At 36.0% G+C, this 27,545-nt stretch overlaps 2 protein-coding genes across 6 annotated transcripts in view; both read left to right on the plus strand.

The window, feature by feature from the left end:
* Nucleotides 1-8,534, plus strand: part of CPT1A (carnitine palmitoyltransferase 1A) — a 40,807-nt gene extending 32,273 nt beyond the window's left edge. For all 5 annotated transcript variants that reach the window (XM_080594070.1, XM_080594067.1, XM_080594071.1 and 2 more), the window contains exons 17-20: nucleotides 661-813; nucleotides 1,776-1,880; nucleotides 3,922-4,014; nucleotides 5,436-8,534. In XM_080594070.1, the coding sequence (XP_080450196.1) occupies nucleotides 661-813; nucleotides 1,776-1,880; nucleotides 3,922-4,014; nucleotides 5,436-5,522 (438 nt within the window). In that variant the 3' untranslated portion in view covers nucleotides 5,523-8,534. The remainder of the gene's footprint in view (nucleotides 1-660; nucleotides 814-1,775; nucleotides 1,881-3,921; nucleotides 4,015-5,435) is intronic.
* A 134-nt stretch (nucleotides 8,535-8,668) lies between these two features.
* TESMIN (testis expressed metallothionein like protein) lies at nucleotides 8,669-26,361 on the plus strand. The gene is made up of 10 exons (XM_080594072.1): nucleotides 8,669-13,199; nucleotides 14,411-14,469; nucleotides 15,354-15,474; nucleotides 17,253-17,329; nucleotides 19,093-19,178; nucleotides 19,839-19,910; nucleotides 20,544-20,646; nucleotides 21,680-21,817; nucleotides 24,055-24,230; nucleotides 24,953-26,361. Exons 1-10 carry the CDS (start codon nucleotides 13,166-13,168, stop codon nucleotides 25,107-25,109), a joined length of 1,023 nt encoding a protein of 340 aa, XP_080450198.1. The 5' UTR covers nucleotides 8,669-13,165; the 3' UTR covers nucleotides 25,110-26,361.
* Nucleotides 26,362-27,545: the final 1,184 nt, after the last annotated feature.

Genomic DNA, 27,545 nt, shown 5'->3' on the forward strand with positions numbered 1-27,545 from the left:
CCATATGTCTTACAGGTTTATGCTAGTTGTTTTCAGGTAATTGTGGCATCACTCTGAACCTGAACTCTTGATTCCCATTAAGGAACTTTATTGGGGGGGTGATGGTTGAATGCCTTGTGGCATAAAATACAGTGGTGCTGGACATAAGAAGTGACAGGTTGCCATATTTTCAGTATTGCATTCCATATCTTAAATCTTAAAATAGCTATCTAAAAGTGAGTTTGGAACTGATATTTTCTTTCAGCCTGTGCATTACGTTCATACGTTGTTGTCAGTTAGCATTCTAAAATAGCTGTTGAAATTCCTGCTGTTCTTAAGTTGTGTTGAGACTTGCTTTTCTGTAGCTTTCTAAGAAGCTAAATATACAAAGTAATAAACTACAGTTGTAATCATGTTTGTTCCTATGGTTATATCACTTTTAAAATATTGATTTATTTTCATTTTGCACTGCTTACAGCACGTAATAGCTAATACTGAAATAAAATATGTGAGGTTGAAAAGTGAGCGAATTCTAGTATTTGGTCTTAGTTGCCTGCATTGTCTTGTATTTTGTCCTTAAATGCTCTAGGCTCAAGAGCCGTTGCTGTAACTTAATTACTGTACCTCCACCCTCAACCCAGTTCACTTACCTGATTTTCTTCATCTTTATTTCATTTTTAGAATGAAAATAAGCTTAAGTTCTTCCGGCTTGCAGCTACCAAACATCAGCACTTATATCGTCTTGCCATGACTGGTGCTGGCATTGACCGCCATCTGTTCTGCCTCTATGTTGTTTCCAAGTACCTTTCTGTAGATTCTCCTTTCCTTAAGGAAGTAAGTGATCTTTATTGGTGTCTATTGATTTCAGTAAATAATCTGTGTTTACTTAGTGTCTTCTGGTATCTGCTTACATACTCATATAATTCCAGTTTTCCTCAGAAAAAAAGGTAAGCGTTTAGATAGCATTGCCTAATGTTTACTGGTAGATATCAACTTGGTTTCATTTTGCTTTGTATCTACACTTACCAATGGGCATTTTGTAATGCTATATATGTTACAGAGGTTTGCAAGAGAGATGTAATATGTATTACAAAAAATACTGGCTACTTGTGGCTCTTAGCATGTTTTCAAGGTATTACAACAGAAGACATGTTTTCTCTTAACGTTTTATTGGAATTGTGGCAAAAAAAAACTTCGTTATAAGTTAATGTAAGCTAAATCACTAACTGTGATTTTTTTCCACTGTTTATTACAGTGACAAATGCTTTACTAAACCAGGTTTTAAGGTTGGGATTTATTTTAAAAAAAAATGTTGTTGTACATTTTTGGAAAATAAGTGTATTCCTGCTTTAAGTTAAGAAAAAGCAGCCTTGTACAACTTATGCAGCCTTTCAAGAAACTTCTATATATTGTTAGAGATTCTCCAAACTTAATGACTTACTATAGTATTTCACTGGGATTTGAACGCTGCCATTCTTGGTCTTATTAAGAAGACCTGGTATACAGGGTTTACCAGGTTATAGACCAGATTTTTCTGTTTTGTAGCATTTCTGCTGCAAGAAATGTTGTTATTTTTTGAGAAATTGACATCAAGACCTCATATATGGCCTGCATATTGGGATAGGTTCAGTTGTTTCTTTTAACCCTATCGATTGATTGTTCCATTAACGTGAACTGGAGTTATCTTTAATACTGGCTTATTGAATGTTTACTAACTTATCTTGATTATTTCTTAAACTTGCATGTTCTTAAGCAGTATGTTGTACTTGATTGCATCCCTTTCATGTCTAACAAAGGTTTTGTCGGAGCCTTGGAGGCTGTCAACAAGTCAGACACCACAGCAACATATTGATCTGAAGAAGAACCCTGAGATGCTGGCCAGTGGTGGAGGATTTGGACCGGTATGTTTTCTAAATAAAAGTATCCATTTTAAAAACAGTTTCATTTCAGTCTAAAAATTTCAGAGATGTAATACCTTAGTGTTGCACACTAAAATTGCAGCACATGCTTTTAAATGTATGTGTTTAATGTTTTCCAAGATGTGGATGTGCTTAGAAAAAACATCTTTTTTTTCCTTGTCCCAAGGGATTATGGAATGGATTATTCCTAAGGAAATGCACAGTTGCCAAATGCGGTACAGGGTTCCATGTTCTGATAAGCTGGGGGCTTTTATCACATCACTTAGGCCCAGAGTTTTATTATGCCAGGCTATTATTACAGACAAATGCTTTATTACTTAAACTAGATTTTAAGGTTGGCATTTGTAGAAGTAATTATTTCACTTTTTTTATTTCCCGATTAATTAAAAACATGTTCATGCTTTGTTTCCAAATTAAGCTAATTAAATTGGTATGCTAGCCATCCTAAATGCGAGTAGTGGCTAGGTTTAAAAAAAAAACTTTCTACAACTTTCATAGCCTTTAAAGAAACTAGTGTATTTTTAGAAATTTAAAGAGCTGCTGACTTTGCTGTAGTATTTTTTACCAGGATTTGAATGTGACAGTTGATAATATGTCAACACTGTCTGTTAAGTAGATTTTACCAGGCAATAGACTAAATTTGTCTGTTTCCAAAAGCGTTTGTATTAAAAGAACAGTGAGAGGGATCACAGGACTGCTCCTAGAAATTAAGATAATTAGTCAATTTTGGTTGGTTTTTCAAGATGGAAGCTAGTTTTATGGTATCTTTTTGGTTGGTGGTGGTTTTTTTTCTTTTTAATTTTAGTTTTTTTTCTGATACTTTTAATAGCTCTTGAGAAGTTGGAGTTAATTTAAATGAATTGTGATGTTGCTCCTCCTAGTAAGCATCCATTCAATCATTGTAATCCTGCTTGCTGTAGTAGATTAAGTCCTTATTAGAATGTCTGAAAATGAGGGGTTGTCCAACAGTAAAACAGTTTTTGACTGCTACAATTTCTAACAGTTATCTTCTCCATTTGCTTTTGCTAATGCTACATTGACTTCTTCTTTCTTACTATTTCTTCATTCTTTTTTTTCCTCCTTCAGTTGTCAGCCTTTCTAAATATCACTGTTTATGTATTTCCTTTCGTTTCTTGCATCCTTCCAAAAACTCTGCTTTGCTATGCTGGAATAGTCCAGTGATTCAGTACATCAGACTTTCCTCAATGGCTGTTTTATTTATTTATTTTTATTAGTTTTGTTGTTTTTCCCTGTTCTTTTGTTTTGGTTTGGTTTGTCTTTTTAAAGTGTTCAGAACAAGTCCTTGTACCACTGATAGCGAGAAGGCTTATCGGACTGCTCAGCAGCAGCAAAGAGCTGGAAGGATGAGGTTAAAGACCCTTTGGTTTAGGAAACAGAGGGAGGAGGGTGGCAGCAGCATACTTCATGTTTACTAGGTATACATAGTATAACATCAGGCTGAAACTTGGGACAGGTAATGCTGTTAATATTTAAATCTGACCGGAGCTCTGCTCATGATATGGGTGTTCAGAATTGTACAACTGCTGTCATGTTAGATGACTGCCTTTGAGCAAGTTCTTGTAATACAAAGGCTTTATACTCCATGTTTATATACTATATTTTTTTTACATCTGCAGAGTGATTCCGTGAAACAGGATGTTTAGGTGTATATATATTCCTTTGTACTTAAGAACTGAAGCTATATAGCTGTTTAGGACCAGACATTGATAGAAGTTCTTTGAACAACTACTGTATTTCAAAATCTGAAATTTCAAAATGTTGGAAATATGACAGTTCTGTTAATTCCATGTTCTTCAAACTCTTCAGATGAGACCAGAGCTGTTTCTTTAAGTGGAAGCAGTCTTCAGAAACACTGGATTAAATGTTAAAGCTTAATTTTTGCTTCAGGAAAAACTGCAACTGATGTTAAAAACTGCATAGTGAGAGTTGTGTAACTATGTATAAGATTGTGTAGAAAATGAAGGAAAAAATTTAGCACTTGTTTTTGTCTTTCTTTCTCTAGGTGGCTGATGATGGTTATGGTGTTTCTTACATTATCTTGGATGAAAATTCTATCCATTTCCATGTCTCCAGCAAAATCTCTTGTTCCGAGACAGTAAGGGACAATTCTTTCCTGTGGTTTAATGAATTTGTCCAGTTGTCTGCTTGTAAAACTACTCATTGTCTAAAAATTTTAGTGGTACTTGCAATGTTGTTACAATGTGGGTTTTGACACCTGTTACACCTGTTTTTGTGGTTGACATATGCTGTACGTTAATTTTTTTTGCAACTTTTATAAACTTAATAGCTTTATGAATCAAGGAAACCGTATGCTACTTCACTTATGCTTTCAGGCATAAGGAAGGCCATCTTTACACAGGTGTAGTTCCTGGAATTTATGTGAAATGACTCATACCTGTCCCATAAACAGTAATATAGATGTCTCCTGTTTTTTGTTGTTATAGTTTCAGTTTGATTTGCCTCTGGCTGCAGTTGTAAAGATAATGAAATGTATGCTCTTTATTCTTTGAATTTGCTTGGTCTAAGTAGTTCTGAAAGATGTTGACCCATAAATTGTAAACTCTGCTTGGGAAACATAATTATCATAATTTATCAGAGTAACACCCATCTATTAGAATGTCGTAGATGTCATCTGTTTACTATCCTGCTGATTCAGAAGCGTTTATTGAGTGAGCTTTGATTCATCCTTCCTCTTTGTCTTATGATATGCTCGGTTTTGGCAGGATCACATGGCTGAATTAGTTTTCCTCTTTTGACCTTAACTTGTCCGAGAGATCTCGATGTCTTCAGTTAATCATTAAAGAATAGAAAATACGACTTTGTTCTTACATACTTCAAATTGTTTTTCAGGTGCCTTTTAGTTTATACATTAGATTTCCCTGTAATTTTACTTATCAGTCAAGGCAAAAGTCCATACAGAGAAGGCAGCACTTCATGTACCTGGCCTTGATATTAAGCTGTCTCTGCAGTAGGTTTTATAATGTAGCTAATGATTTATATTTGTAGTTTTAGTTTCTTCCTTGTACCATTCATCTGACAGCATGAAGAGTTTGTTTGCACTTAAGTAAATGTGATTTCCATTTTCAGTACTTTATGTAATTCTTCAATGGTAATAGTTTCAGGATTCTGGTAGAAACTCAACTGAAAAATGTTTTTATGCTTTTTCACAACTACTAGGTTGTGTCATACACTTTCTGAACATTCTTCTGTCTTCCAAAAATCAGCTGTTACATAATCTTCATGTATAAAATAGATGTCTCTTTTTGAAGTCATAATACATAGTTATAAGCACATGTTTCCAAAAGGAGATTCTGACTTCTCTGTATAGAAACAAATACATAATGAAGAACCCATCAGTCAGTAATAGCATAAACCTGAATTAATTTATATAGTATTAGAATTTTTGTGGTTTAAATCCTGAAGTTCTAAAATTACACAATGTTTAAATTCCTTCTTTTGCTTAAAAGATAACTGTTCCCTGACTGTACTCAGTTTTTTTCATTGTTTGTTTTTAAGGATTCTCATCGCTTTGGAAAGAACATCCAAAAAGCAATGGTTGACATCATGGGTTTATTTAACCACAGTAAAAACTGTACAAAGTGATTTGCCGTATTGGTGCAAAGCAACCTCCTGTTGTCGGAATGGGGACTCTTCTGAACAGTGAATGAAAGCAAGGCTTGTCAAACAATAGCTGGTGAAGAAACTGAGTCACAATCCTATTGATCATCTATGAAAACCTTAGCAGTGGCTTGAATGTTTCATGATTTTTTTCCAATATTTTGGAAGAATTTATTTCCACAAAGGGTGTCTTTTGAAATCTTGTATGTTTCTAGGGATGAAGTATAGCATTATTGCATGAAGGTATGTGTATTCTAACTCCTGCAGTTTTCCCTTAATTAGTATACCCCTGCTCTTTTTTTCCCTTTCTTATAATTGAGTCTACTTCCCTTCCTGAATGGAAGGGATAAAACATATCAAGTCTTAAACTCAAATCCTACGACAGGTTTGATTTGGTATGTATTGATAGTAGAATGTTCTTCAAAGTATCTGCTGCTTTATGTCAATGAATGACAAAACTTGTGGCTATTTACCTTCATTGACTTCCTTAAAAGTAATTTCTTCAAAAAGTAAAAAAAAAATATATTTATATATATATATACGCACACACAGTGAATCACACCCCACTAGTGTAATATAAACCCAATGCATCACACTCAACTAGTGTAGTGGAATTTTTCTTTTTTTTGGAAACTATGTGCTACAGTGAGTAGTAAAATATTATGTAAATTAGAAGGTATCACATTTTTCTTACTACTTACAAGCACGTTTGCCACATTGTTGATTTTTGTTTCCATATAAATGGACCTGTGTGCTTGTTCATGCCAGTGCCTTAGAAAAAAAAAAAATTCTAAACCCAGGAAAAAAATCTTATGCTGGGAGTCAGTTTTACATTATTTTAGTGGTGGGTGAGGGGAAATAGTAATGCATATCTAGTTCTGAAATTATGACTAGGTGGGTATGACATAAGTAGACTTGAATATCTTCGTGTATGGTGCAGCTAGGTTCAAAGCTCTAATGAAATGATTTCATATTAAATAGCAAAGATCATTCTCTATAAAATGCAGGAGTAACTGTTTCAGAGCTACAGATACTCATCAGCTTATTTTGCTGAACAGTGTCAGTGCTCAGCTGAGGTAAGTTTGAGTCCCAGGGAACTGTAAATTTATTTAAACACAAGCCTGTTGGATTGTCTGGGAATCAAGGCTGCCTGTAGAGTTTGAGCAATTGCAGTCTTCCTTCTTTCAGCCTGGAAGGACCAATACTATGTGTGGCCAGCTATCTACATGAGAAAAGCTGTGAAGGCAGTAGAAATCAACTCTAGAATGGGGAAATCCTAGCCTTATCAAACCCGTCCTGGGAGATGCCCTTGATCAAGCAGTTTCTGGAGGATACAACAAGAAGTTAGGGTAGGGAAGTAGGGTGGACAATTTCACTGAAAAAGGGGGCATAATATTTCCAAGTGCAGAAGTAAAATGGTTACTATAAAACCGAAGTAACTTGGTGTGTGATGCTTCTCTTCCGCAGGCTTTATTGGTGTCATTGCTTTTTAGATCATGCAATGCAGTGTACCTGGTAGGGCAACAAATTCATTTTTCTGGGAATGTAAAGTACACAATGTTTAGTAATACAGTAAGTACTGCTCCAGAGCTATGCTAATTTTGAAAGCACTCTGGGGAATGATACAAAACGTCTCACTAGATTTTTGGATGTTTTCTGGCCAGTATTTCTAACTTTATATGCCTCTTCCTGTGTTTTTTTTGCAATGTTCTAGATATTAAAACACTTGTGTGTATGTCTGAGGTAGGAAACCTCAACAAAGATCCAGTATGCATACTTAAGCAAGTATATGCTTACATAAAGGACCCCCCATAGAAATTGGCCAAAGACTCTCATTATTCGATTGGATACAGTGTGTGGGAAAGGAGATTTTGGAATAATCCTTACTGCAGCTGACAGGCCTGGCATTTATCAAACTACTGCAACAACATTATTAGTGATATATTCTTTTGGAGCTGCAGAAATAATGCACTGTTTTTGTATTGACCACTGACCAATCCATACGTAAATTAACATAGGGCATATTAGCTTGTAGGATTTCAAAAAAAGAAGTTTAGATTTGACTCTCAGGTTTTCAATGTTTCAAGTCTAATTGTAGTTAGTGCAGTTATCAATGCAATTTTACATTCTTAGAGAGTAAGTATAATTGGCACAAAGTTGTTTTTGTAAATGTAAATGTTTAAAAGAGTGGTGTTAAATGTATCTTTTTTTTAATTTGGGATAGATCATAATTCCTAAACAGGATTTTATTTCATTCCTTAAAAACATCAACAGTGTGTAAATAAAATATGCTTTTTGGATGTAAATCTTAGCAATCCACAGTGAATGTAGGCTATTAATAAATAATTAATTTAAATCTTGATGTTCAATATGTGTACATACAGTAAAACTACTTGCTTCTTTGCTCAAAAGCCATAGGAATGTAATTGAAATTACTTAGAGTTGAATGAACTTTCTAGTACAATGTACTTTATTGTTGGAGTAACATGTTTTAGAAAAATGATTCATCCATAACTAAACCTTGAATCCCTTGAATCACTTCTCGATTAGTGATAAGAGTTCAGGTTAGGATTGACTAGGTAGTAAAAGTCAGGTTGAATGATGATAAATTAACCTGTTTATTAAATAGCAGTATGGAATTGATTGAATACCTCGAATATGCGTTTTCAGAATTTCTTGATTCAGCTATTTAATGCAACAGAGTAGGAGAGCTTTGGTGCATTTAGAGGCTACCATTGTCCAGAATTAAAACCATTCCAAACTGAATATTCCTTTAAGGGTTGAGCTTCTGAAGGACGAAACAGGTGTGTGCCTGACCTTGAAAATCATGATTCTAATTCAGCCCTTGTACCAATTGCTTTCTTGTATAAAATGTATTAAGCTGTTTTTTTATCTTGTTCACTTACTCTACTGTGGTTGGTTATTTACATTCAACACTGTGTCAATGTTCTACCCTCTTCTGTGACTTCAAAAAATAAAGTTTCACAATTACCACTACTTAGTAAAATGTTTTTGTGTCTTTTGTATCTTCTTTCTGGCTCCCTTGCTCCCATTTCTGGGCTTGTGAAATAATTGCTGTTAAATCCAGTTAGGAATGGTAGTAGGAGACTATTCAGTGTATTTTTAGTAGTTAAATTATTTTAGTAGTTTCATAGATGTTTTAGCAGTTATGTAAATACTTTGCTAGGTAATGAACAATTTTTCAGGGTCAGTAGAAAGAAACAACATAAGTCTTTAGTCCAGCTTTTTTATGAGGTACAAATGGCTGCTGGAAAGTTTCTGTGAAACTGTCTACAAGCCAGTAAACAGCACTGGTTTTTGCTTTACAGTTAATACTAATCCATTATAGTAGTGAGTTGTAGAAAGGGCTTTAGGAGCAGAAGCTGGAAGCCAGCTATTTCACAGAATCACACAATCACAGAATAGTTGAGGTGGGATGGGACCTCTGGGCCCATCTGGTCCCACCCCTGCTCAAGCAGGGCCACCCAGAGCAGGTTGCTGAGGACCACGTCCAGGCAGGTTTTGAAGATCTCCGAAGTGGAGACGCCACAGCCTCTGAGCAGCCTGTGCCAGGGCTCCATGCACAGCACGGAAGGGCTTCCTGATGTTTAGAGGGAACCTCTGTTGTTCCAGTTTGAGCCCATTGCTTCTTGTCCTGGCACTGGGCACCACTGAAAAGAGCCTGGTTCTGAACTCTTTGCACCCTCCCTCAGGTATTTATAGACACTAATAAAATCCTCCAGGCTACCTGCAGACTGAACAGGCCCAGCTCTCAGTCTCCCCTCATAGGAGGGATGCTCCAGTGCCTCCATCAGTTGTGGCTGTTCTTCAGGCACTCTCAGTAGCTCAATGCCTCTTGTATGGGGCAGCCCTGAACTAGACCCAGTATTCCGGGTGTGGTCTCACCAGTGATGAGTAGCAGTCTTCCACATAACAAATTATACCTTTGGCTATAGCAAACAATAGCTTATCTAGTACCAGGGCTTTGGGAATCTTTGACTTCTTGTAATGTGAGATAATTTCTGAGAGAGGAGGAAGAGCAGCTCCCATCTGAAAGCCTCTGGCTCCACGTTGAAGGACATCCCCTGAAACAAGAGTTGAAATTTAAATAGAACTGCCATCAAGTAAAGTGACAGCCTTTGCTGTTCCTCCATATTTAACAAAATTAAAAAAAAAAAAAAAAGGTAAAGAAAAGCACTCTCTAATGTTTATGCAGTGTATAGTAGAAGGAAAAGCAGTTGCTGGGTCATAATTTGTACAGCTGGAGAGTAACTACTGCTCTTCTCAGGACACAGTAGGAAATTTTAATGTGCCTGCAGTGTTTTGGTACCAGATGCCCTGAACAGTAGTGAACTAAGGTTTACTCTTTCGGCATCTGCCTTGAAATACTTAATAGTTTTGGTTTGTTTTCAATTCCAAACTGCCTTGAGCGCCCTGCGTGGGGGCAGAGCCTTCCCTGTGTGGAGAGCCGGCGGCCGTTGCCCGCGGGCGGGGCGTTATGGCGCGTGCGCAGCACCGGTAACGGCAGGGGGAGTCCGTGTGTGCCCCGCGCCCTGAGGGGACGGCGGCGGCCCCCGGGGGAGGTGAAATCGCTGGGGAAGGGGCAGGGTGCTCCCACGGCCGTGGAGGTGGAGCGAGGGGCGAGTCCTGCCCCGGGGGTGGCCCCGAGGGGGTCGTGATGGGTGCCTGTGGGGCTGAGAGACCTCAGCCGTCCCTGTCTGGCTTATCCTAACGCTTGAGCCTCCCCGCGTTGGTATGGTCTGAATCCAGAAATAGGAGCGATGGCAGCTTAATGTTGGCATTGCGGTACATAAAGGGCAGGGAGGAACCTTGCCTGCTTCTGGCAGTAGTGACACGAAGAGCATTTGCTCTCACTGGGCTGCTTCGGGCTGTGAACTCGAAGCAGTATAATTATTGCTCTGCAAGCAACACCTCTGTCCAGGCACTGTGCTAGGACAGATTCGATTGCTATTTGGCTTTAGTCAAAAAAAAAAAAAAAAATCAAAATTCTGATTTAAGCCTGAATGCTGTTAACATGTTTAAAAGTTACAAGGACATGTTCTTATGGTACAAAGCAGCTGTTTGTGTTGGAGTGGTGGCCTGTATTTTCTAAAAAGCAGATTCAGGACCCTAACAACCACTTGCAGTGTTATATTTTTCAGTTTCATGTTAATTGAATCAATCTTTAGTATTGCGTGTACTTAGTCTATTTCATTCAATTCTAGATATAAAAGCTATTCAGAAGAATAGTGAAATAGAAAATGTAATTATATTCAAATAAATGAGAAGGAGCTGATGGACTGTCTATGACTATGGAGAATCAGATATTGCTCGATATAAGATCGGTTATCGATGGCGGACTTGTAACTGAAATATTTAGTCAAAATAATCCTTTTATTTCTGAAAATTTTAATCTGGAAACTGCAGTAATAAATAATCAATTCGAAGATGGATTGTCATCTAGTCAAGGCAATCATTTATGCACTGTAAATGTGGGAGAGACTCTGTTGGATCACTTCAAGTATCCTCCTACCATTGAAAATCAGAATGCAATAGCAAAAGCTGAAATATATCCAGATGGAAACAACAGCTGTGGTAATGAAGATCTTGGAAATTACAAGGACTTAAATCTTCCAGAAGAAGATGAACATACATGTTCACCTTATCTGCCTTCAGATGGTGTCCATTTTCTTTCTTCTGCTATGACACAGCATAAAAATTGCAGTGTTCCCAATTCAAGCGTTTTGTCTTCAGAAGGAGCAGTCGATCAAAATGTCAGAACTATACCAGTAAGATTAAGTGAAATAGGAATTTTGTATGTGCTTATTCGTGCTTGAAATGAGGGGAATTGCCACATTAAAACTTACTTGGGATCCACATTATATTTAAAGTTACATCTTAAATTTTATACTATAACAAACTTAGTAGTAAATACAGAAATAAATTTATGTTTTGTATTGCCATAAATAACATGCAGTGAACATACAGTTCTGAGTGTTGTTTTATATATTACCATTGGTATTAGCAAGTATTAGGTAGTCATAGAAATTACAAATAATATGTTAACTTTTAGTTCTACAGGTGACTCACTTGACATCTTAAAAAGTATAGTCCAAATGAGCTAACAATTAATTAATTTGCAACAGTAAATTGTGGTCTGTCTTGTTAAATCTCTGTAGAGAAAGTAGTTTTGTAAGTGGTGTAATTTCTACATTTGGCAAAGTTTTTCTGTGTATTTTGAAGGTAATATATATGTTGGTTCAGTTACTATCTATAAAGTATTATCTATCATTAAACTTTCTGTGATGCTCACAGGACCAAATCCATCTACTTTATGCAGACTAATCATATGTAGAATACTTTTGTGTGCTGCTATCTTTCTTTATGGTTGTAGAGTATCTACAGAAATCTTTCTGCAGAAATCCCCTAATTTTGTTTTTTGCTCTGTGGACTGCTATTAGAGGAGCACCGAAGCTTTGTCTGAGAAACTGTCTTGAAATCCCAGCAAGGTGCCAGTCTGAAGTCATGTGGCAGCTGTGGGGCTATCTGTGCAGGAAACCTCCCACCACAGAACCCATTGCTTACACTACTCAGCCCTCTGCATTTCACAGTGGCATTTCATCCTGAGATGCTCAAAGTCTACCATGACATTTACCTTACATGTTTTAGGTTTCTTTCTGATTTCAGGTTATGGTTTAAAAGGATCTCTGGCTTCGGAGTTTCTCTACGCTCATGCTCAGTATTATCAATAGTTCTTTAATAACCAAGAAAATAATAATCATCTTAAGTCTTTTGACCTTTTGATAAGATTCAAATTTCTCCAGAATATAGAGGTATCAGTAAGGCACAACGGTTCCTTTATTCAAAATCAAGCTGCAGGTAACAAACATTTGTTAGCCTTGGGTCTTCTATACAAAGGGTCTAAAAATGAGATTTAGAAAGAATCTTTCTGACCAGCTGTCTTCCTATTACCCTCAGAGTTTACCACACTAAATCTGTGTTTCCTTAATCTGTCCTGTTTCATGAAGGTATTAGAACAAAATTATAATTGGGTTATGAATACTTTTACTGAAATGAAAAAGCTGATTGGTTGTGTCTATGCTGCTTGCTCCCAAACTGCTGTCTATATTATGTGGAGGAAGTAGAGAACATAAAGACAGACAGCAAATTGTCCAATTCAAACAATTTCAATCCTAATCTGAGACTAAGAAATAGTTGGTTTTTATCTTTTCCATTTTCTCTTTAAATGCTTTATTACTGAAAATATGAAAGTAGGTATTAGGTATGATGCTATTATAGTTACAGGTATATTAGATCTGAACCATTACTGCATGTTGAACAGAAAATGGAGAAATAATATTCACCTTTCAGTGGTAGCTGGTAATGCTGGATGCAGCATTTATGTGCTTAATTATATCTTGAAAATGTAAATAATTTCTAGTTTTGAAGGCCACTATAAATCATTTTTGTTTATTTGTTTGGCTTTTTAAAAATGGGACATTTAATATATAAAATAGTTATAAATTAAACATTCTTTTCTTCAGGTGTTTAGACCATTAATAACTCCAGCTGCAGGTGAGAATAACTGTATTTGTTATGACCAATACAAGGGAATCCAAACCAGTCCTATGCAGTCAAAACACTTGCCAGATTGCTTAAATGGTAAGTGCCTCAAGTGGCTGAGTGGGATTTTTTTTTTATTTTTTTTCTCCAACAACCTTAGAAAAGCATTTAAATAGCTAAATAACATAATTTCTAGATTTGGGAAATTGCAGTATGAGCCATTTCTGAAAATGTTAGTAGAGCTAAGAAGGCTTGGAAGGAAACAGAAGGTTTGAAATGGATCACCATTTCATTGTGTATGTTCATGTTGCTTCAACCATGTAGTTGTCTTCCTTTTGATTTTTTCCTTGCTCCTATACCCCTTCTCCATTCATTCAGGGGAGTGTGAAGAAAATATTTCTTCTTGCAACAAAATTTCCCTTTTGGATTTTGTCGAACAATGTTTTTATTTCACTTTGAAGTCTGACCAGAGGTGTTAAAACTGGGGTTTGCACTGATACTGCTGATGATAGTAAGCTCCGGAGTTGATGTATTCTGCCTGTTCACAACCACACTCAGGGCTAAACCTTGGTCTTGTAAGTGTAGTTTTTCCTGAAGTCTGAGTGGACCAAGAACAGTGAAGAAAGTTGCCTTCTTTTTTGATGTGGAATGTAGTCCGCTCTCTCTAATGTTATCAAGGAGACTTATTTAACAAATACTCTGTATTTGCAGGGTGATACTTCAAATCTGTTCTTTCTGTGATATATTGTTGTGGAATTCACCTTTTACCGGATGTTTGAAATTTATAATACCATGTTGGAACGATGTAATGTGGCCCGTGTTGTTTTTTGTATCCCTCAAAAGAATGATTGAGTTTCCTTTTTGTGTACCAAGCCTTGTATGTCAGCCAGTGTTAAACAGACAGCGTACTATCATGTAGATGTTATCTAGCAAAGCAAGTGTTCTCAAGTTGTTCTTTCTGGCATATAATGTCCCTTATAATGCATTTAGTCCCCCAGCCATTTTTTGTATGTTAGCAATATACAGTCTTTACAATGGATGCTGACATATTCATCAGCCTTGCTAATGTAATGTCATTGCTAAATGAATTTTACCAGATGGGCACAATAAACCTTTTAGAGACATCAAACAAACCCATACTGAAGTCTTGTTTTTCCCGAGTCTGTCACAAGAGAATATTAAATATTCTTTTATAAGACTGTAATGCCATAGTGACATGAAAATCTGCCTTTATTAACACTATAAATGATCTCTTTGTATAAAAACACTGATTTCTTAGTAAACAAAATATTCTTTATTTTATATACTAGAATCTTCCAGCAATATTTGTGGCTTACCTCAGACTAATGCTTCTGTCTATGATGAAATAGTAAGTATGCATTATTTTTTTTAATTTATTGTATTTGTTTGGAATTCAAAGTAGATTTTAAAGCATGGCTATTAAGATGTAATACTTGATGTTTCAGTCTGAGGTAAGAGAGGCACTTAGAAATGTTATTGAGAATTACCAAGACAGAACAATTTTTTACAGTTCAAATGTTGGCGAATCTGGCTGCAAGTTATTAGCATTGCATGGTGTAGTGGAGGAACCCAGATGTTTACACAGAAATGGTTCTAACTCTGTGGTGATTGTATTCTGTAACTGATAGCAGAATTGTATGCTAAAGAAAATTTTTACCTTATTTATACCACACATGCACCAAAAAATCCCACTTAGTAAGCCCTTTGTCAAGACTAATAAGACTTCCTCAGACTCACAGTCTAAATTTTATCAAGTACAGTGCTATTTTGTATATAACATATTATTTTCTACTTACCTATACTTGCTAGAAGCAAATATGATAATATGAAAATTACCTCACAAAGGAATCACTTCTAAATAAGTGAAATGAAACCTTGAAACAGAATGTGGTTTTCTGCTTAGGGAACCGAATCTTAGACCAGCATACTAGAAAACTAGAGTAAAAAAAAAAAACAAGAACACATACAAAACATGCAAAACACTCCCCATGCAACAATTTAGAGAACCGGGAGTCCATCTCAACTAGCTTGAGGAGATACAGTATGGTACCTCAAGAGCTGCTTCCAGAACCAAACAAAGTGAAAGGGTCAAAAAGCAAAAAACTTAATGCATAATGAGTTTGTCTGAGAGACTCCAGTCTGTGATTATGCAGCTTTATGAAAACCTTCATATCTTTATGTTAAGAATTAAAGTTTCTTAGATGAAAGCTAATCATTAGTTATTTATTCCAGGTAATCTGTCAGTTGGAAGGAGGTACTCAAATACTCTGCATAAAAAATTGTGCCACACAGGAGCTAAAACCAGTTTATCTATTGCCCCAGTATCAAGACCAACATAATTATCTTCAGTCTGGTAAAATGAAAGTTAAAATTATCTCTTAACATGTCAGATAGCAAGCATATCATGGTTAATGTGCAACTGCATATGTTTACGTTCTTACACAGCAACAGTGGGAGATGAGCCAAAGTTAGTATAGCTATCACAAGTTATTACATTATAACTGAAAAATGCTAGGCACTTCAATGTAATAAGAAAGATGAAATGAATATGTTGAATACAATGCAAGCATAAATATTTGCATACATTTGCATTTACCCTAACTTGCCACCAAGTGTCACTGTTTCTGTATAAAAGAAGAGCAGCTTTGAGGGCTCTCAGGTATACTTTAGCCTTGGGATTTAAAATGTCCCACTGATTTTTGCATCTTGAACTTGAATTACCATCCATTTTTAAAGAAGGTGCTTTCTGAGGCCCTAAAGTTAATGGTTGAGCTATTCCGATGTTTAGTGGAGTAATACATTTTCATCTTAGAAGCAATACAATACTTGAGAATATTTCTTTACCGAAATATAGCTTCCTCAGAAACATAAACATGGCTTATTTCATTATTTATCACTGCCATTTTATTTATTTAAATTGTTAATAATTATGTATTATTTTATTAACTTTATTACAGTGCTGTATGTTGATGTCAATGTGAAAATAAAGCCTTTTAATATTAAGCACCATACAAGCACAGATACTGTTCTCAGTATCAATAGATGCTGAGTGTTTACATCTCAGTAGGTGCTCTAAGTGTAGAGCATTTTTATTTATATTTATCAAAGCGATAACCAGGCACATTCAAATTAAAGGTAAAGTTCCTATAAAAGAAATTCAAGCTCTTGTTCATTTGCTGTAATATTAGAGAAGAAAAAGCTGAGGAGAACACTTTTTTTTTTTTAGTTTTTATTTGTTTGAGCTTTTTTCCGTTTTACTGATCTTCCTAGCAAGGAAAAAGTGTAGGTCCAGGAATTATATCTAAAAATTTCTAGGAACTAATATCTTCAACTTTTTAATTAAGCTGTCTTTTGACTTTCTTTTTTCTATCTTTCTTAATTTAAATGGGAAAGAAGTAAATACAGGCCTAAGATTAATCTTGTAATCTCAGTATGACTAATATTTGCTTTTTACTACATAGGCCAGGATACTCATGTACTTCAATGCAGTTCCTCATCAGGGCTTACACAAAGACTTACTCTTACAGCTATGGATTTCTCCGTGGATTTTTAGTATTTCTTTTTTTCATAAGTTAAAGCTCTCCATTACAGATACACTGTCAAAATTCTAGAAATTCATAAAATAAGAACTTGGGATAAGCATGTTTCAGCCATTTTTATTATCTTATCAAAATATTATAACTCTGTGCCATTATGCCATTTGTATTTTAATGTTCTTGATGTCATAGAGTAAAAACAACCTGTGCACAAATTCCTAGCTTACAAATTGGTGATGGATTCTTGAGGTTTTTTTTGTGTGTGTGTGTCTGTGTGTGTGTGTGGTCAGCTTATTATTCTTGTTCTTTGCAATGAAAAAAACATTTCTGGAGAGAGAACTTCTAGGCCACAATTCATTCATTCATTCATTGACACAATTGTAGAGTAAGTTTGGTTTCTAAAGTAAATTGTAACAGGAGGTGCAGACAGAAGACAGACAGTGTCAGGAAAGTAATATTTTTTTATTTGTATAAGAAGTTCAAGCTATTTGCTACCTATTTGCAGGTATGTTTAATTAAAAAAAATATTTATGCAAAAAATAAACTGTATACACTGAGTAGTTCTGCAGTCTTCAGGTAAATATCTTCTTTTCAGATGTCGGCAACCCTATAACAGCTGTATTGGGGCAGTATTTGCCTGTTTCAGGTAAACTGGATCTCAATGAGCAAGAGGTAAAGAAGCTTTACTCTTTGCATTTATTAAGTAGCAGCATACATTCTTTTTACTTTTCTTAATATGGGTCATTATGTCTATGTCAGGAATAACAACTATGAATTTTCTAAAGACAGTTTAGTTAGTCTGGACAGATTAGTTCTGCATCCAATACAATTTCTGTATATAAAGGTATCACAGAATCATGGAATAGCAGAATGGTTGAGGTTGGAAGCTTCTGGAGATCATCCACTCCAGCCCTCATGCCAAGCAGGGTGACCCACGGCACGCGGAGCAGGATGGCATCCAGGCAGGTTTTGAATATCTCCAAAGAAGGAGACTCACAGCCTCTCTGGGCAATCTGTTCCAGTGTTCTGTTGTCCTCACAGTAAAGAAGTGTTTTCTTGTGTTCAGATGGAACTTCCCTGTGTTTCAGTTTGTGCTCGTTGCCTCTTGTCCCAGATTCAGAATTTTCTGGAAATAATACCAAAATTAAATATATAGTTTTCCCTGAGAAAAAATAAATGTATTCCAGTTTTCAGAACTTGAATTTTGTATTTAAATAGATCATATTATTTCTCAGAACTGTTATGCAACTCTTTTGGGGGGAGGGGGTAGGAAGGCATATTGGCTTTTACAGAAGAAGGGGACTGTTTTCTTCCAGTAGAATTCTTTACACTCTCCTCTTGATTAGGATTTAGTAGTCATTACATCTGATTAAATCATAATTCTTTCACGTTTCTTTTTTGCTGACGGAGTAAGTGGTAGAAAAGTATTTCAATTTATTTTTAAAAATGAAAACTGAACAGAAGACCAGAAATCTTTGCAGATGTTTGATTTCTAGTGTGTTACTTCCAACAGAGCTGTTAGCAAAAATCACTGCAAATTTTTACCTGTTAACTTCTGATTTATGTGAAATGAATATGTGATGTCAGTACAAGCACAGCAGATGGGTTGTGAATAGCAATCACTGTCATAAAGGAGGGAATTGAAAACCCAAGGGCCAGAGGGAACAATCAACTATAGAGTTTTTCAGCACTAGAAGTAGTATATCAGCATATTTGTGCCTAAACATTCTGGCATAGTGATATAGGCAGGACAGCTATTCTTTTCTCTTTAATTTTATACTCACTCTCTTGTTCCCTAAATTTCTTCTCTTGCTTTAAATATATTAATTTTCCTCTTCCTTATGGTCAGCTAGATTAATCACCAATTAAAATAACCGTGATTTACAGTTACTCACAGCCCCTCATTTTACGTGTATTAACAGCATAATCCTATTTGTTCTTCCCTTCTCTCTCCATAACCAGGCTGTTATTAATCGTATATCTGAAGAGACAACAGATCTGCAGTCTGTTTTGTTGGCCTGTGATCTAATTCTTTTTTAAAAATTTGCTTAGTCTTCAACCAATTAGATGTCATATGGTAGATTAACATAATGTAAATTATCAAGTCACTAGCCAGTTTCAGTTGACTACTGGAAATAAAAGCTTCTGAACCTAGAATTATCAGTATGTTGAAAACAGTAAGCTAATACTGCAGCACTGAAAGCTGTTCTTGGTACTTCGCGCTAGGGGAAATGGGGATCCTGACATACTGAGCAGTTTCACAGAGGAAATGCATGCAATTTTAATGGCTTTGTATTTCTATGAGTTTTATCACTATTCATGGCAAACAAAGCATCCTTGGAGCATTTTCTCAGTGTTACTTTATCTCTTCTAACTCATGGGAGTCTTTTTTAAAACTTAACATAAACTAGTTATATGCATTTTATCTTGAACAGTTTGAACATGGATCCTTACAATCGGTAGCTAGCACTGCCACATTCCAGCCAGAATCAAACCTGCAAGTGAATGTGCCTTCAGCTGGGTAAGATGAGTGAAACATTTAGTCCATGATGACTTCTGAATTTTATACTGGAAATGACTCCTAGACATCTTTGTGTTACATGGCTGCTTCTCTCTTGTAACACAAATGCAGTTCTGTACAAATGCTTTCTGTATATATCTTGGTGGTCATGAAGCCTGTTGCTGGTGGTCAAGGCTGTCTAGCATGGTTCCAGGGTTTCTTAGGATCAATGCAATTGTGGTGTCCATGTGTCTGAAAAACAGTTAATTTTCTGAATTAGTGAATATGTTTCCAAATGTAAATAATGTGCTTTGCCCATATTTCGAGCACTAATGGAATTCTTTTAATAATATTTAATTGGAGATCATTGTTAAATACAAGGCAGATGCAACCCCAAGGTGAGAGGTGAGAACACTTTGCAGTTGCTCAGCCATCACTGGATTCTGTGACTGGGGGCTGATTTGCCCCAGGTAGTGACAGCTGGCGGGTAGCAGGAGATTACAGGTTATTTAGTCTTCTCTTTTTGTCACCCGCTCTGTGACTCTACATTCGTTAAGTAGCTCCAATAGTGCTGAGGGAAAAAAGAAAAAGGTTTTATTGTTTTAAATGTATAGACTAAATTTCATAGTAGCTGTATTTGTATATTTTTTTCTATTTTTTTTCCTTTTTCAACCTGTGTAGGCTACCTTCTCATTCAGGGTTTACAAAGTCTAAGAAACCATGTAACTGCACAAAATCTCAGTGTCTTAAATTGTAAGTAATAGTTTATCAACATTTAATAAATGCTAGTAGCAGTGTATATATGAAAGGATAAACATACAATAAATGTATTCCACTGAACAGTCCATAGGTCTCAAAAATTACTCCTCTGATCCTGAGTTAGAAAGATCAATAATTTATGTAAACTAACGTTCACACAAGCTCAGAATTTAGTGCAGAGTTTTGGATGACTGAATATAATAAAAAATATGGAAAATACAAAAAGAAGCTAGAAGGTACTGATCAGTGTGTATCCAGAAAATAATTTATAGAATGTAAATTCTGTATAGTGAAGGATCTATCTTACTGCTATATATAAGAATATATGCATAAATGTTATGTACACAGTATTATTACATTTACATGCATAAATATTATGCACGTAAGATGCATGGAGCTGTGCACATAATGATTACAATTTGATTCATTTGTGGAGTGGGCATGTTTTACAAAATGTAAAATTGAATGAGAGAGAGAAGTTTTTTGTACAGGTTTGGGTATGATTAAATGACAGAGGAAGGGGACATTTTTCATGAATAGAAACCATAAATTCTGGCTCGAAGTAGAATAACATTTAAAAGCAGTTAATCTTTTCATTTCTTATTTTGTCTTACATGTTAATCACAGATATTGTGATTGCTTTGCCAATGGTGATTTTTGCTGCAATTGCAACTGCAATAATTGTTACAACAATCCACTTCATGAAACTGAACGATTTAAAGCCATTAAGGTAAAAAAAAAACAAACAAATCAGACCGGTATCATCTTTGTGAAAAATATGTATGAAAAATACAGTAGTATTGTTTTTTCTCTAGTAAAAGTCCTTGAAATGTTATTTTTATATTAACTAGCACTCTATATTTTTCTTACGTAAATAAATAAATAAATATACGTATTTAATTTCCTTTTATAGAACTTCTGATACTTTGGATTAAAACCATTCAGATAACTGAATGATAATTTTCATTCTTGGAAGGAAGTATGGAACCCCAAATTTAATTTCAGAAATGTTTTCACTTGAAGGAAAAGTTATTGTGTCCCCAAATTAGAAGTATTTAAAGGAAAACAAATTATCATTATCCAAATTATTATTCTCATTGACAGATCTTCTGCAATTTTCTGTGCCAGTCTTTCTGGTTGATTCATCAGCAATGCAAAGGTCATGCTTATCACAGCAGCACTGAACCCTGCACTCCTGAGAAGTAGTTTGCTTCTACATTTGGAAACTCTGATTTATTAATGAAAGATAGAGTACTATGGGGGCTGATTTTTGTGTGTGTTTCAAACTGCACAATCTGGGTAATAATTTAATCTACTTTAGACATATATATGTCTGTTATGTTTTGTAAAGTTTAGAGTGAAAATGAAAGGTCTTATTCTACTGCTGATACTTTAAAATAAGGATATATTAATGGCTTTGTTATTCTTGCATGCTACTCTCCAGAACCCTTTTGTGTCACTCAGATCATCTCTGGATTGTACAAGAATTTGATCTAATTAGATTTATTACTTTGCTACATTCGACCAGTGGAAGCTACAGCAGTTTTTGGGATCAATGTGCAACAACTGATTTTCAAATCAAATGCTCTTCAGTAGTTGTACTGATGGGGTTGTTGATTTCTGTCGATGTCTGTCTTTCACTGCTGCAGATGGCATCCTGGTAGAGCATACGAGATCTTGTCTGTCCCTGAAAAAAGCATATTAGCTTCTGTGCCATCCATAAATATTGGACATAAAGTGGACATAAACACTTCTTGTTTCAGGTTTGTCTCGATAGAAACCCAGAAGCCTTCCTACCAAAGATTGGGCAAACAAAACTGGGAGAAGTTAAACCCCACCATAACAAAGGATGCAATTGCAGGCGTTCAGGATGTCTCAAGAATTATTGTGAGTGCTTTGAGGTGAGTCAGGTGAATCTTCCTGTTGTTGGTTATTACTTTAACATTGATTTTATTTTGTAACTAGTTCTTTCTTTGAATTGTTGATCATAATATTTTTTGAACATAGGGGTCACAGTCTCATTCTTGTCATGTCTTTGACTTCAAAGAACTGAATCTAGCTGAAGTTAAAACGTTTAGTATCATGAGCTCTCAGCCGATGCCTTGCTCCAGAAGAAGTGAGGAATGGTTTTCATAGAATCATAGAATGGCTTGGGTTGGATCTTAAAGATCTTCTAATTTATCAGTGGGGATACACCCTCCTTGGCCTTTCTTTTCTGGCTGAAATACCTATAGAATCCCTTCTTGTTATTTTTTTTTCTATCCCTTGCCAAGCTCAGTTCCATTTGTGCTTTGGCTTTCCTGATCCCTTCCCTGCACATCCGGACAGCATCCCTGTCCTCTTCTCAGGCCACATGTTCCTACTTCCACTTCCTGTGCATTTCCTTCTTGTGCCTCAGTTTGACCAGCAGGTCTTTGTTCAGCCATCCCGATTTTTTGCCCTCCCTTCTCACTTTCTTATGCAGGGGGATGGAGAGTTCTTGTGCTCTAAGGAAAACACCCTTAAAGAGTTGCCATCTCTGTTCAGCTCCTTTGTCCCTAAGGACAGTGTTCCAGGAGACCTCATCCACTAGGTCTTTAAATAGCTGGAAGTTCACTCTTTGGAAGTTCAGGGTCCTGACTTTGCTCTTTGCCAGGCCTGTATTCCTTGAGATCATGAACTCAACCAGGGCATGTTCACTGCAGCTCAGACTGCCTCCAATCTTCACCTTTTTAATGAGTTCCTCTGCATTGGTGAGCACCAGGTCCAGTAACGCCTCTCCTCTGGTTGGTTTGTCTAACACCTGGACCAGGAAATTATCCTCAATGCACTCCAGGAGTCTCCTGGACTGCTTACAGCCTGCTGTGTAGCTTTTCCAGTAGACATCTGGGTGGTTGAAGTTCCCCATCAGAATGAGAATGTGTGAGTGTGATGCTTCTTGTAGCTGAAGCAGGAAGGCCTCGTTAAGAGGATCCCCTTGATCACAGGGCCTGTAGTAGACCCCAACTGCAAGCTGTCCTTTATTGGTTTGGTCCTTAACTTTTATCCACAAGCTCTCAACTTGCCCATGGCTGTTTCTCAGAGGCATCTCTTTGCAATCAATCCATTCCCTAACATACAGGGAAACATCCCTGTTCCTCCTTTCCTGCCTATCTCTTCTGAAGAGCTTGTAGCCCTCTATTCCAGTGTTCCAGTTATGTGATCCATCCCACCAGATTTCCATGATAGCAAGCAGGTCATATTTGTCTACTTGCACCATTGTTTCCAACTCCTCTTGCTTATTTCTCATGCTGTGTACATTTGTGTAGAGGCACTTCAGCTGGGCTGTCGGTCGCATCACCTTTTCAGATGAACCTTTCCTAATTGCTTTGGGACAGCTCACAGTATTTCCCTGCTGTTTCCTAAAGTGACAATGCTCCCAGGTTTGCTTCCATCACTCAGAAGTATATCCCCTTCCCCTGCCACATTTAATTTAAAGGCCTTTAAATAAGGCCAGCCAGCTTGCTGCCCAGAACACTCTTGCCCCACTTGGCTAGGTGCACACCATCCTGTGTCAGCATTGCCCTGTCTCTTAAAAGTATGTCTGAGATCATAGAACTCAAAACCTTGAGCACGGCACCAGCCATGCAGCCAATTGTTCACTTGGTCTGTTCATCTCCTTCTTCTTGGGTCCCAGCCTCCAAATGGGAAGATGGAGGAGAACACTACTTGCGCTGCTGATCCCTTTAACATTTTTCTGAGGGGCATAAAGTGCCTTTTGATATTTTGGAGTCTCTTTGTTGCAGCCTCATTTGATCCTACATGAAAGAGTAGGAATGGGTGGTAGTCTTTAGGCCCCACCAGGCTTGGAAGACTCTTCATAATATCATGAATGCAGGCAATCCTGCCAATCCAGGGAGTTTCATTGCTCAGTCCACAAACTGAGGGGAGCAGTCTGTGGTTTGTCTGTGTACAGAGGAAGGGATTATCACTATTCTCCACAGAGAATCCTTGGAGGGAACTGATTTGCTTCCTCAAATTGATACTGACAGTCTCACTCTGGGAATATAAACCAGTATATCTAGAATAAGTCCCTGGTGATATAGGTCTAGTGGTTCTTCGGTTGTATGTTTAATTTAAGTTTTATATAATTTTTATACAAATATTCTGTATTTGCCAGGCTAAAATTATGTGTTCCTCTATTTGTAAATGCATTGGTTGCAAAAATTATGAAGAAAGTCCAGATAAAAAAACAGAGCTGACAGCGCTAAACTACATGGACATAGGAAGTAATGAAGGAAATAACCCAGTTTTAACATCAGCATTGGAAATATTACCAAAATTGGAGAAAGACAGGTGAATAGTTGGAAATAGTAATGCATAACCCATTGGTCTATCTTCAGTAATCTCTCATGTAACCAGTATCATATTTACCTAAGAAATAATGACTAAAATGACAGGTGGCTTATATAAAAGGAATTACCTTCGCATAGCTTTTTCCCTCTTAATTAAATAAATATCTAAAGGGGAGGCTATTCCTATCCCTGAGGAACGTAGTATGGAGACTTCAAGGACTTATGTATTAGTTCTGCTTTAAAAACAGAAGTTAGTTTTGTGTTGATCACATAATTAATTCTCTTCATAATCCACTCCAGTCCGTTCATTTCTAACAAAACCTTTCCCAAAGAAGTAGTAAGAAAATTGTTGTTATTATGTTTGTGGTGTTCAGACAATAATTATTTTGAAAATGTTTGAATAATTTCTGCTGTAGATAATGTATAGATTGGGTAGATGATGCCAAATTATGCCTTTATTTGAATTGCATAACAGAAAGAATAATGTTAATAATGTAGCAGAATACAATGTTAACAACTGGTAGTTTCAAGAGTTTATTCAAAGGAAGGGGTAGTAAGGTGCCATTTTGGGAATCCTTAAGGGACTCGGTGCTGTTTTCTTTGCCAGCAGTAGGCTGAATTTACTGTTAGTACCTTAGTTAAGAAGTTTGCAGTTTGTGTTTTAAATTATTTTCTGTATTTAAAATGAATATATTTTATACTAGCTTATTTTTTCTCTGTCAGGCTGAGATGTCTATCTTGGGAAGAAGTGAAAGCAACATGTACTTGTCTCCTGGTGCAAGCTGAAGAGGCAGAAAAACGAGGATACTCTGACTATCTAGGTGAACGCATGATCATGGAGGAATTTGGGAGGTGTTTATCCCAGATTTTACATGCATAATTAAAATCTGCAAGACTGAAGGTTTTCAATAATTTTCCATGTATTATAAAGCCAATGAGTATTAATATGGATATATTGTCAGTCTCCACAATTCTGCTCCTTAATGGTCTTACCTTGATCTTTCATAGGACTACTAATTTCATTGACTTCTCATGAATTCTTTCTGGATTATGCTGGTGTAAGTGAAATCCATGTAATATCCAGCATTTTTTAAAGTAACTTAATACAAAAGAAAGCTTACTACATTTTCTACTAAAAAAGATTTTCTCTGTACTTATGATTTTCTGAAGAATTGGCCCAGTCTTTACCCAGACTCTAATTAAAAGTAAGTTTAACTTAAAATGACTTTGGATGTTTGTGAGTAGACATCCAGTAAAAACTGAGTAAAAATTTCCTATCTTATTTTGGTTATTATGTGAATGGTGAAGCAATTTAATTTCCAGTGGTAGTAGGTAAATCTGCTGTGTTTAGCTTTGGATCTTCTCTGGTTTGGCAACTTATTTCTCCTGTCAGCTGATGTACTATTTTTGGAAAAGAGAGCAACATTGTCAATTGGTTTGGTATTCATTGTCGGAAAAAAACATCTAAAACAATACCGGCATCCTTTTCTTAGTGCCACCCTCCTTCCTCCCCACTCATCTCGTACTCCCTCCCCCTAACTTTTTTCCAACAGTAGCTTTAGTAGACATAGAGCCTGTCTGATAGAAAGTAAGAATTTGACATCCTTTTTTCTCCTATCTTAAAGTACAAGAGTATGTGACAGAAAAATCTTTTATGAATCTTTTAAGATTATGAAATCTTATGAAAAGATTTTATGAATCTTTTATATAGAATTAAAATTTGCTGAAACCTAGATTTGCAATCCAGTTTCCCTAAAAGTTTGGAATAACTTTTGTTTTTTTTTATTTATTTTTGGTATGTTTAAAATCTAAAATGCTACACACTCAGTATGTATAAAAACTAAAATGTGTAAAATTTTCATATCTTCTCTGTGATATGTTTTCTGCTTCTCATTCTCACTGTTGTTCAATTTTATTTTCTCCAGCAGGAGTAAGCTATTTGCTGCCGTATTGTTATCTAAATGATTTGACAGAATATATAAAAAATAATGCTGTTTGGTTTTAGATGTATTTATGCTAGGTTAATAATATTTACTTGAATATTTCTGACTTTTGTGCTGAAAAGAATAAAGATATTCTCCATGTCGTGTTGATTCATAAAAAAATTCTTGCCAGAATAGTAGGTAAGAATGCATGCTGTTTAAAAAATAATAATAACCTTTATTTTTGTGGGGAATATTGGAAAATTTTAGTAGACACAGAAAAACATTTGTGTCATTTTATAAAATGCTGTTAAATTTTCATTTGGAGTACCAAGTACAGTTCTGGTCATCTGTGCTCAAGAAAGATAAAACGTAATTTGGAACAGGTGCAGTTCTGAGAATTGGGATCAATGTGTGTGTGTGGAATATCTATCTTTAGAAACAAACAAAGGAGATTTTCTGCTTTACTCTAGGCAAATGAAGGCAGAGAGGAGATACGATGCCTCTTTATAAATAAATCCAAGGTATAAATATCAAAGAGGAATAGAAGCTGTTTAAGATAAAAGATGTCAGTACAAATCACATAAATTTAGAATGGAAGATAAATTCTCCTAACCATTCAAGGAGAAAGGGTTAGAATACTCTTCTGGATATAGTGTGGGCCAGGAATATGAACAATTTAAAAACAGAACCTCATAAATTTATGGAAAGAATTGCATAATTAAAACATATTTCCTGGAGACAGTATATTATGTATGTTGTATAAGAGCTTAGGTATCTGTACATTCGCATATTCAAGGGACTTCTGAAAGCAGAGCCAGTAGATTATATTTGCTTTGCATGAATCTCATACTTACGGCTTCTGCTACTCAACTATGGCATCCAGAAAAATATTTCTTCTTGCTATTTCATTCTTAGAACCCCTCAGTACTGAACATGAACAGATGTTGAGGCAAGAAGCAGGCAGACTGTATTCACTTTCTCAGAGGTATTAAAATGTTTAAATGTGCAGGCCTGAATTAATCACTTTGGGAACATGAAAGAATTTTCATCCACATGAGACAGGAAATTCAGGGGAATTTGTTTTGTTTCTTATGTAATTTAGGTCTTTTTTTTTTTTTTTAATGTTCTGCCAGTTCAAAGACATTTGATATTGCTGGTGCCCTCAATCTCTGACTCTTTCTGTGGCACAGTACTGTTTTGAATCTCTTGATTTATGTGTGAAATGTACAAGAAGTTGCTGGCAAGTTTGGGAAATGTAACGTGAATGTTCTGTGGGCCCTTCTAAACCAAACACAGACATGACTCATCAGCAGCAAGGGACTGTGTTTGAAGATCCAGCCCTGTGTGCCTACAAACCGCACCAACAACGTGCATGGTACCTCATCAAGAAG

The sequence above is a fragment of the Anser brachyrhynchus genome (genome assembly GCF_964034855.1).
Source record: "Anser brachyrhynchus genome assembly, chromosome: 5".
NCBI lineage: Eukaryota > Metazoa > Chordata > Aves > Anseriformes > Anatidae > Anser > Anser brachyrhynchus.

Bases quoted from the DNA above. Each gene is read 5' to 3' on its own strand.
- TESMIN (XM_080594072.1), top strand. From the start codon at position 13,166: ATGCAGTCAAAACACTTGCCAGATTGCTTAAATG. The intron at 19,911-20,543 runs GTAAGTAATAGT...TGTTAATCACAG, and splicing joins AAATCTCAGTGTCTTAAATT to ATATTGTGATTGCTTTGCCA. The intron at 21,818-24,054 runs GTGAGTCAGGTG...TGTATTTGCCAG, and splicing joins ATTATTGTGAGTGCTTTGAG to GCTAAAATTATGTGTTCCTC.